Raw genomic sequence first — 12,121 nt, 5'->3', positions numbered from 1 at the left:
GCTGTCAAGCATCTGAATGTAAACCACATGACCATGGGGGTCCTGCAACGGTCATCAGTGTGGGAAATGGGCATGCCAACTGTTGTAAGTCGAGGGTTACCTCTACTGACACTCTTTAGCAAAGTCTACAAGGGACCTCTGTGCTCTCCATTTTGCCAGTCATAACTGGCATTTCTTAAGAAGGATGAAGAAGGAAGTTACTTTTTAGAGGCATTTTAGGCAATGCCTCTCATATGGTAACTAGAAGGAATCATCCAGGGAGTTGCCTACAATATTTTTAAGCATTTGGAGATCATGAATTTTTTGAAAATTATTTTGTAAGTAATTTAACTATTAAAAATTCAATTTAAGTATCCACCCCCTTCCTGGGGAAAAAAATTAATGACATATGTCTGTAGTTCTGCAAGGAAATAAACTGATCAAAATTCTGCTCAGCTTGCCTTGCAGTAGAAAGGAAAAGACCAGTGAGTAAATTTAAATTATTCATCTACCAAACAGTCACCCACATTTCTCCTTAGGTTATTTAGACATGGGGGAAAAAAATCTGTTTAATTAATGGTACAAAGGACAATGATAAGAATGCCAGAGAGTGAACCTTACAATCTGGTTGCAGCCAAAGCAATTGCCTTTAAAAAAAAAAATCACACACAGGAATGTTTCCTTAGTGCAGAATACATAGCAGATGCGTGCAAATGTTTTTTTAAAAATCCTGGCAATGTAATGTCATTAGAATCACACCCACTCTTAAAATAAAGTACATCAGTAAGAGAAGAATATCTAGTCATACAGATGGTGAAAACAACAGATGCAAAACACTATGAAATATAGTAATAGTTTAGTAAAGGATACCAATTTGATTTTTATAATATTTTGGGGATTCAGTTATTGGGAACTGTTTTGGGATTCTGTAGCCATACAGTCTTTTAGTTCTATAAAATGTCCACAAAACAAAATGTAACCAACTTCTTCTCATGTACAGATGTACTTCAAGGAATATGGGTGTTAAGTCTTTTAATTACATATCTGAGAAATTTATTGAACTTATAGCCACTTTCATTGCTAACCTTGGTTAGTGATCATTCAAAAATATGATAGTAATAAACAGTAATAAGAATCATTTTCTGACCAATACACACATTTATGAGCAAATGTTGACGTAGCTATACAGGTAGCCCTTGATTTACAACCTCAATTGAACCCAACATTTTTGTTGCTAAGTGAAAGATTTGTTAAGTGAGCTTTGCCCCATTTTATGACCTTTCTTGCCACAGTTGTTAGGCGAGTCACTGCATTTGTTACATTAGGAACACAGTTGTTAAATGAATCTGACTTCCCTATTGACTTTGCTTGTTAAAAGATAGCAAAATATGAGTCGGTTACCAAGCATCTGACCATGGGGATGTTATAATGGTTGTAAGTGTGAAAAATGGTCATAGGTCACTTTTTTCAGTAACTTTGAACGGTCACTAAACAAACTGTTGTAAATTAAGGACTACCTTTATGAGATAACTTTATCTGAATGAGATTATAGCAAAAGAGATCTTCACAGCATCCCTATGTTGTATCTTCACTTACTGACCATTTTGCTTAACAACCAGGTTACTGGAATGGAACAAGATAGTAGATGTAAATTTGAAAAATCAGGCTGGTAAGATATTCTTCTTAAGGACTGACTTTACGGATCTCTTCCCTTCCTACTTGAATGAATCATGTTACAAATCTGCATAATGTGTAGGTAATACACATGTAATTTTTTTCTGCAGGAAGCTAATCTTTTGGTGACATTTGAGATAACCTAGAAATGTTCCAGATTTAAAAAAAACATGCCTGAAGAAGAAAGAAAAATAATACATATGTCTTCTCTTTACAAATGGAATGAGAGCAGTTTTGTATCTTAATAAAATCCTCTTTTTCAAGGTATGACCTACTGGATAAGTTAATTACTACTATCATAAATATCAAAGCTTTATGTAGAGAACAACATTCAATCTACAAAGCAATCAAAACCAGTATTTGCCAGACACCATGTGAAAGAGATAACAAATCCCCAAATATATAAAAATAATTCTCCAAAGACAATCTTTCTCAAGGTCTTTTAATTAAGCTTATATAACTAAAGCTTCTGTTAGCTATATTGCCTGGTTTTTATGTCGAATGATGACACTACAATTTTGATAGCAAATCTGGCATATAGATTACAGAAAACGTTGCTTTTGTACATACAATGGTGCTTAAAAGTTTATGAATCTTTTTGGATTTTCAGTATTCTTGCATGACAATGATCTAAAACATGGTTTGTTTTCCCCACAAGTCCTAAAACTAGATAAAGAGAACCCAGTTAAACTTTTAATAGGTCAAAAGTAGTATATTGCTCATTGATTTATTGGGGAAAATAATAGAAAGCTACTGGTGGGCAGTATATATATTTGTGGGCAGCAAAAGTATGTGAATCTTTGCCTTTTATAACTGATTTATCCCTTTGGGGAGCAATAACTGCAACTAAACATTTCTGTAAAAGTTGATCAGTTCTGCACCTTGGCTCAGAGGAATCTTAGTCTTACAGAGCACTTTCAGCTTAGGGATCTTGGTGGGTTTTGTCATATGAACTACCTGCTTCAGGTCCTTCCACAACATTTCTATAGGATTAAGACCAGGACTAATTTGACTATTCCAAAATATTAACTTTCTTCTGCTTTTAACCATTTTTTTGGTCATACAACGTCTATGTCTTGCTACATGACCCACAGCCTCTTTAGCTTCAGTTCATAGACATATACTCTGTCATTTTCCTGGAGAATTGGCTGGTAACATTTCAGAATTCAGAATTCTATCAATGATGGCAAGCTGTCCTGGTCCAGAGGCAGCAAGGGAGACTCCAAATCATGATACTGTTCACTACCATGTTTCAATAATAGGTTAAAGGTGCTGGAATGTAGTGTTTGCCTCTCACCAAACATAAAGCTTTTCAATCAAGCCAAAAAGTTCTATTTTGGTGTCATCTATCCACAAAATATTATCCCAATAGTTTTCAGCTTATAATGCATTTAATTGATATCAGCCTTTCAGGGTAGTCCAGCTCCAAAACCAAAATTATGAGTGCTAATACCATATTTTAGCCTGAATGTGTCTCTTCCCTTCCTGCCTTTATATTCCAGAGAATAAGGAAGGTCATTGTCTTACTCAAATTACATTCCTGTTTTGGATTCATATTTCGTCTTGGGTAAAGTTCTTCCTCCTGTCTCTCAAGGTTATTCTCACAGTCTCCAGCATGTCCAACCCAAAGTCCACAGGCCACATGTGGCCTTAACAGCTAATAATGCAGCCCCACAAAATTGTAATAAAAATATTAAAAAATAAAGGAAATTTATTATTTATATACATTAATTATATTATATATTTTATATGCAGTCTGGGACAATTCCTCTTCACTCAATGAAGCCAAGGCCAGCCAAAAGTTTGGACACTGTATTACATCCTTAGGCAGTAATATTGAAAATTCAGAAAGGTTTGCAAATTTTTAAGTACCATTGTAAAAAAATTAAAATATTTTAAACAAATTGATTGATAATTGAAGAAAGCTTTTAATGGTAAAGACAAACTACCATATTCTGTCTTTATCAGAATTAAGACTTTTGTGTGATAATGCAGCTTTAACTGATTTTAAACTGATTTCCAATTTTCTTGCTAACATAATCATATATTTTCACTGCCATTTGTTTATGGACTCCCAAGTGATCAAAATTATATATTACTGTAGGCACAATGAGAAAGTTATTATATACGCAGGGACTTCAGTTTTTTTCCTTTTAGTTAAAATTCAGTTGGTATTTCCATCAACTAAAAGATGTAACACATATTTGGAAGTTCTTAAAATGAAAATATAGTTTTATCCCCTATTTTCATGGTAATATTTACAATGTGGGATAATGCCACTTTAAAAATTGTATATAAGTCCTTTTAATGGACTTCATGGACAAACTGGTGTATCAGTACTTTAGGTTATGCTGTTTTTAATTTTTTTTTATTAAAGCACCGCAAGAAGAATTTGAATTGCTGAAAACTCCAGAGTGGCATGATAGAAAACTAATTTTTGATCTCACAATTTAATTCAGTTATGTAGCATGTTTAGAATGCTTGAATTATTATCAGCACTGTAATATGATAGATGATTCTAAATTTTTCTGTTTTTATAGTCAGTTAAAATGTATTACTAAAGTGAATATTGTTCACTCACAAAAACAACTTTAATCCCATGTTAATAATTCAAAAATTGAGAGTTTTAAAAATATTGTCCGTTTTTACATTAGGATAAAATTAATTCAAGAAAAATATTTTTTCATATCTACTGGATACCTCAGACAGTGTTTAGAAAAGATTTGTTATCAATATTGTTATGAAAATGCAACACGGCAAAGATGTATGGACTTTTTCTACTGTGCATTTATTTATTTGCTTCAAAGCACGATTTCATTCAGAATTACTAGGCAATATTCATTGTAGTGCCTTCTAATTTTCTCCACATCAAGAAACCCGCGAGGTACTGTAGATAGGGTATTTCCCCTTTTTGGTTTACAATGTACAGTATAAGTTTACTAATGTGCTTTAGATAAAAGATGTTAATGTAATGTTGAATTACCTGTCCCCAAATTAGAATTTATTTATTTATGAAGATTGTGGAATTTAACAAATATAAGGCATAGGAAAAGTCTTTTTGTTACAAAGGAAGAATTGCATGACCCCAAAGTTACAATCTTGGACTTAGATGTGCTTAATACCTGTTCATAAGCGGCCTCTAATTAGGCATAATGGAATGACTGACCAGAATTAAAACATGTGGTGAGGTTTATTTTTTAATAAAAAAGCTTTTTATATCTTGTGCTTTTCTTGACTTTTTTGTTTTTGATTCTTTTCTTTGCACTTTTTAAATTTTATTTTGAAGTGTGTATCAAGTGTGAAATGTGTATATTTATATATCTCTATTCCTATTTCTGTGTCTACAAATAGTCGTTGACTTAGGACCACAATTGAAACCAGAATTTCAGTTGTTAGGTGAGCTGTGCCAGATTTTTATTACCTTTTTTGCTGTAGTTGCTAAGCAAACCATTGCACTTGTCAAATGAACCATGTGATTGTTAAACAAATCCACCCTTCTCCAGTGACTTTGCTTGTCAGAAGTCAGCTTGGTAGGTCACAAATCTTAATCACATGAGCTCAGAAATGCTGCAACTGTCATAAATACATACCAATTGCCAAGCACACAAATTTTGATCATATGATCGTAGGTATGCTGCGAGGTTTGTCAATGTGAGGACCAGTTATAAATCACTTTTCAATGTTGTAACTTTGAACAGTCGCTAAACAAGTGGTTGTGAGTCAAAGGCTATGTGTATATTTTACCATAAATGCCAAATGGTTTTAAGCTTAAAAACTGTTGGAAATTGAAATGAAGCATCTTGTCTACTGCCACAAATAAGAGCTTGCTACTGTGACCATAGCAAAACAAGGGGGAAAATGTACCTGACACTTTGTTAATTAAATAAATGCATAAAATTGTCCATATATTAGATTAGTTAGGCAAAAGAATGTTAAATCAATCCTTTATGCTGCTCTTATTTCTACCTTCTAAACTGATACATATTTGCAACAAGGCTGTACTTCTAATCTTCTAAAACCAGTCTTCTATAACTCCATCTCTCAATAACAAAAAGCTTACATATGTAGTATAAAAGATCCTTTGTTTTTAATTTACTATCTTAATACAAATAGGAAACACAATTTTGTAAGAAGCAATATTTCTAGGAATTTGTAGAAAAAACTTTTTTGCTTGTTTGCTTTCAGAGGAATATGTAGATGGCAGCAAGAGATAAGAACAAACAAATTTGATTAATAAATAAATCTCATCAAAATATGCCTTCAAGAAAAATAGAAGTCTGTGAAGCAATATATGTGAATCTTATTAATTGGCTCTATATACTTGAGGCAGAAACAATCTTAGAAATACAATATTGCAGCTTTCTTCTATCTGGTTCCTTCTTTATATTTTGGACCATAGCCACCATCAAATTCAGAGAACTAAACTTTCAGATGTTTACCAAGAAATGAAAAGAACTGTAGTTTAATATGCAAGGGAGATAGATGACAGATTGCTGGGGACCTATGACATTGTGCACAAATATAAAATTAGTTTTCATCATTTTAATAAAAGATTTTGTAATCTGTGTGGCCTCAAATAGAGTTCAACAATTAAATTGCCTATCGTTGACAAAACCATATTCCATGCCAAAAATCTAATATTTGTGTTTATATGTTACACTGATCATGATGTCTGACTCTTTAGACAATCTAATCACATCCTTTTTAACAGAGACAGAATGACATACTAATTGCAGCCTCATATTGATCTGATTTTCTATGCTGACCTACAATAGCCTCGTCCCTGAATCAAAATACTTTTCTTTTTTGCTTTGCATTAATCTGTCTGTCTATCATTAAACTCTGATTCCTGTAACCTTTAACTGGGAAAACAGCACACCATAGTAGGACTTTTTGAACCAAGGCACCTTGAATGGACTATCTTACAGACTACCTCAAAAATCCAAGATCTCAGACTCCTGTGGAATTGAAATTTGGCAAATGTTATAAAACATTTGATGATATGACCAGTATCATAAAGCAATTTATGACATAATTCAAAATGTCATAAAACATTTTCTGTGCTTCATATAGCACATGTTTGACTGTGCTATACATGGACTATTTTCAAGGCAGACACATCTCTGAATGTATCCCAATTTTTCCAGTGAAGGCAGTACATTAGAAGGTCTGTCACTGTTGAAGAAATCTGGTAAGGAAATATCTCTGAAATAATGACCAAGCAGGGAACATGTTTTCTAGTATATTACTAAAACTCTCCTGTTTGCCTGTTTGTAACATTCAATTGGGCAAAATGCTGCTTCAGAGGGAAACAATTTTGAACCAATGTACCTTAAACGAGCTAATTTACAGAGTGTATCCAAAATCTGAGACCCATTACTCCCATGGGATTGAAATTTGGCAAAATTGTGTCCATTTCAATACTGCCACAATCACATAATAATCATTTCCAACACTCCCTGCCAGCTTCTCATAAGAAAAGTAAATGGGGGAGCTTCTGGGAGAAAAATGGCAGATTGAGTGGCTCCCTCAAATTGGAAGTGACTCCATAACTGAAGTGGGGCTCAGCCAGAACCTTGTAGCCTAAATAATTTTCTAGATTTAAGAAGAATCCTGGAAAATAATGCACTCATCCGTTGAACAGCCACTCAAGAAGATTGCAAAGTGGAGATTTTTTGCAATCAGCTAGTGAGTCAAGCAACTCACACTATTTAATACACTAGAGAAGTACAGCATATTATGTTTTAAGATTAAAATCAATGTATTAAGATTAATGTATTTTATATTTATATCTGTATCAAAGAAAGTTGGAAGCTACTCTTTTTTATATTTTTCTTTCTGTCCCCCTAATTTTTCTTTTTTTCTGATTTATTTTTTCCTTAATTTTTTTCTTTTTGTTTTCTTGTATTTTATCTTCTTTTGAAACTTCATAAAGTCTTATAAAAAGAAAAGTCACTGGGGAAGCCAGCAGAAGTCAGAAATCACTTCTGCTTTTTTGTCCATCTGTAATCATTCTGTTTCTTAATTTAATAAAGTATCTCTGAAATCATGACGCAATGAATTATGGGTTGTCTAGAGTTATCTAAAAAGCTATCTGTGGTTGTAATCACAAAAACCTCTATCTTCATATGTACAAATCTTTCCAACAAAGTTATTAACGTTCTGAAACTTATAGAAATAAAATAGTTAATAAAGAATTCTATTCTATTCTGTTCTGTTCTGTTCTATTCTATTCTTAATAGAAAATGATTGTTTGTATTGTCATTAATATAGCTGTATTTTAATAGTTAAGATTCCTAAACAAACTATTTTAACTGGCATAGACCTTTGAAGGCGTATAATATGCAAGTTTTAATATTCAAAAGAAATATTAGTTTTCTAATATTTTAGGACTTTAACACTGAGGTTGAAATTATGATATAGTTGCTAGCTAAAGGTCGCCTAGGTAGTTCATAGCAGAAATGACATCAGAAACTTTTTTGCCGTAGCTCAGTTAGCTATTTTATGCCAGATATCAGTAATTGATTTAAGGCTGCAATCCTGTAACATACAGCAACAACAAGCACCAATAATGTCAAAAGGATGACACATGTATCAGAATGTCATTGCATGATTATATAATGACCCTATGTCATCTGATGGCAAAATGTGCATTATGAAATATGCATGATGTATATTTGATAGTGGCTCACATGTATTATCATTTGCTTCCCCAGTCCTCTCCCATGCTTATAGTATAAACTTATACATGTCTGTTCAGAGGGAAGTCTTACTGATTTTAAAGGTTTTAAGCCTACATAAATAGGTTAAGGACTGCAATCTAATCTAGAAATAGAAGAGCTCACTTTTTGGGGGGGGGGGAAAGACATCAGATATTGTAATGGTTGCTGCTTAGGCAATATAACTATGTTATCTTAATAGTTCCTAGCATTTTAATATTTAATATGTAATCACTGATATATTGTGATTCAGCACCTAAATCTTTAATTTAAAATTTTGGAATGCAAGATAAGCTTATTTCAAAAATTGCAAAAGTCGAACAAGAAATAGTTATTGTATTGGAATGAGATTTAAATGCAACAAATAAATAAAGCAAAATTATGAAAATCATCTATGGATTACATACCAGGGATTAGTTTCACATTAAAGGGATCAGTTTCACATGAATGCAATCAGTTTAAACTGTAGTTGCTGATATAAGCATAAACTAGACAATTCTGCATAGCTTAAAATAGTGATAAAAATTCTAAAAATTAGCAGTAGCAGAAATATAAGGATAGCTGATAAACCTCTGGAAAACCAAAGGATTATCATTTTTTTCATCTCAAGTTGTTATCTTCTATACTCCACATGCATATATTTCATTTTAACAATAACAAATAAATCTCTCATGCTCAATTTCATAAATCAGCTTTCTCCAAACTGGCACCAACCACATATATAACAAATTCTATATTTGTTATATATTCTATTCCAGTATTGGTGAACCTTATATATATAACCCAATCACAAATTCTACCATCTCTGTACAAATATTTAATGGTGCTGGGCTGGAGTAGAGAAATAGAAATAGAATAGAAATATAATTCTTTATTGGCCAAGTGTGATTGGACACACAAGGAATTTGTCTTGGTGCATACGCTCTCAGTATACATAAAAGAAAAGATACATTCGTCAAGAATCAGAAGGTACAATACTTAATGATAGTCATAGGGAACAAATAAGCAATCAAATATTATTAATAAACAGTCAATATAAATCGTAAGGATACCAGCAACAAGGTTACCATCATACAGTCATAAATGGGAGGAGATGGGTGAGTCTCTCTTAAGTCTCTCTTCAGAAGGGCATATGACAGCCGTGGCCAGGGGGGCTTTTTGTCAGGTTCGCCTGATACGCCAGTTGTGCCCCTTTCTGGACCGGGACTCCCTACGCACGGTCACTCAAGCACTCGTCACTTCTCGTCTGGACTATTGTAACGCTCTCTACATGGGGCTCCCCTTGGGGTGCACCCGGAGGCTCCAACTGGTGCAGAATGCGGCTGCGCAGGGGATTATGGGAGCAACGGGGCGCTCCCATGTGACTCCTCTCCTGCGCGAGCTGCATTGGCTTCCGGTGGACTTCCGGGTGCGCTTCAAGGTGTTGGTGATCACCTTTAAAGCGCTCCATGGCTTAGGGCCAGGGTACTTACGGGACCGCCTTCTGCCACCAATAGCCTCCCACCGGCCGGTTCGCTCCCACAGAGAGGGCCTCCTCAGGGTGCCGTCGGCCAGACAATGCCGGCTGACGACCCCCAGGAGGAGAGCCTTCTCTGTGGTGGCACCTACCCTATGGAACAATTTACCCCCAGAGATACGAGTGATCTCCGACCTCCGGATTTTTCGTCGGGCCCTAAAAACTTATTTTTTTCAGTTAGCCGGTCTGTCTTGATTTTAGGGTTAGTTTTAAAATTTTAATATTGATTTTAATTGACAAGTTTTAAATTATGGGCCAAATTTATAAATTATTTTAACTTTATTTTTAACTGTGATGTTTGTATAGATGTTTTTATCTTGGCTGTTCACCGCCCTGAGTCCGAAAGGAGAAGAAATTTAAATAATAAATAAATAAATAAAAGTGTTTTGAAAGTGTATATAAATAATAGCAAGCCAAACATAAAATATGCTTTCAGCTTAAAGTCTGTTTCCTATGCCAACAACTATCTCCTTGAAGCTATTAAAAGCTGCAATTCAGAACTTATCAATTAGAATCTCCCCACTGAAACCACTAAATAAAAGAATTCAGCTGTATACACAGCAGTCACTGGATTTTATTCACAAAAGCTGGTTTTTGTACTTAAACCAGAAGTTCTTGCATCCTGTGCATGCCTGATTATTTGTTAAGTTTGCTAAGGAAAAGCCTACAAACAATGTCTCATAATCTTGTTATACAATTCAACATGCTACATCAACAGTATATCAATTTCCAGGAAAACTACCAAGTTTTTTTTTTTTAAAGTTAAAAGTCATAATTGCAAGGCTCTAATTTTGGCTAGAAAAGCAACACTAGGATATTTAATGCTAACAACTTGTTTGAAACAAGAATGTGCAAAATATTTTGCGATGCAGGTGGCTATCTTGTTTTGGATCTGACTCACAATTTCTGTTCTGAATAGAAGTAATTTGGGTAAGAACATTGAAAATCTTGGTTGTGGTGGTGGTGATGGCACCCAAGGGAAGGAAGGCAAGGGAAAAGGCTTGTGAGAACAGGGAGATCTGCTGTCTTTTCATTTGTGGTGAAAGTTCAATACAGAGGGAAGATTAGGGAGATAGACAAAACAATAAGTCATGCCATGCTGGGAGTGGCTGATGAGAAGAGTGAAGAGAAAAGCTGAAACACACTAACCATATTCTATTTGCCTCTTAAAATTCCTAAGCAACACCTCCAAATGTTGTTTCATCCAACATTCTGGATTTCAACCAAGACATTCTGGATATTATTTATTTTGAAGAACAATGATATTCCTCAATTTATGGAAAGCATTTTATCTGGATTCAAAACTTAACATTTAATTTTGTTATACCCCCTAATATGTAATATGCAATTTGGCAAATGTGTTCTTAGCCCTTTAATATATTGGGAAGGAAAGGAAAAAATAAGTACCTTTATTATGCCAGTATATATTTTTCATACAGGAAGAGAAATTTTGACCCAACAAAAGAGGTGAGTGAACTGTTCTGTACAACACTACCACCTAACCAAAAGTGGATCTCCTCTCCAAGCTGCTTTAAAGGTGAAAGTAAAGAGATATATATTTACAGACCTCACTCATTGATCTTATTTTATTATGATATTAATTGCTCAATAAGTTACTTACAGGATCGGAAGGGCCACAGTAGTCTCTGAACACTTTTTCAGGATCTATCTGCCGAATCTCTAGAGCTATACAAGGTCCTGAGCAGAGTTCTACAACCATTTCCTGTAACCAGAAAAAACACAACAGATATTTACATTGTTCTGAAGGCACATTACTGAAAATGTTATGGCCCTATTACTAAGTTGATTATTTTACAGAAATCCAAGTAATCAAAAAGCAGGGATGCAGAAAAGAAGCAAACAAATCCTCTAGGACTAGGCTTGGGTTTTTATCCTAGATGATTTTGGGATAAATAAATACTAACCACAAGCAAAGTCCCTCCCCAATATCTGAGAAATTTATTTTTATAAACATGTATGGCATGATTGAGTGATCTCTTCTAGTGTGTTTTGCATTTTGAAAAGCCCAACACACTACAAGCAGCATATTTTTTCATATTGCACAGAAAGCAATAACAACTCACTCTGGTATTTTACCAAGACACCCACACAGATAGGGAATATAAAATGACTGATGATATAATGATAGATAATGGACCCATCAGAAGGAATGCACTCAACATCTTGCTGAACAAGAATTGAGAATCTTTTTAGAGTACTAAGTGTGTTTATG

The 12,121-nt window shown here is 34.1% G+C and overlaps 1 protein-coding gene across 4 annotated transcripts in view; it reads right to left on the bottom strand.

The window, feature by feature from the left end:
• NME7 (NME/NM23 family member 7) overlaps nucleotides 1-12,121 on the bottom strand; it is a 105,593-nt gene that overhangs the window by 50,682 nt on the left and 42,790 nt on the right. For all 4 annotated transcript variants that reach the window (XM_034412042.3, XM_087894834.1, XM_034412033.2 and 1 more), the window contains one exon: nucleotides 11,510-11,611. In XM_034412042.3, coding sequence (XP_034267933.1) covers nucleotides 11,510-11,611 — 102 coding nt within the window. The remainder of the gene's footprint in view (nucleotides 1-11,509; nucleotides 11,612-12,121) is intronic.

Source organism: Pantherophis guttatus, chromosome 5 (assembly GCF_059756535.1).
Source record: "Pantherophis guttatus breed Tessera chromosome 5, ASM5975653v1, whole genome shotgun sequence".
Taxonomy (NCBI): Eukaryota; Metazoa; Chordata; class Lepidosauria; order Squamata; family Colubridae; genus Pantherophis; species Pantherophis guttatus.
The sequence above is the reverse complement of the archived record's forward strand: the minus strand, read 5'-3'. Positions and strand labels throughout refer to the sequence as shown.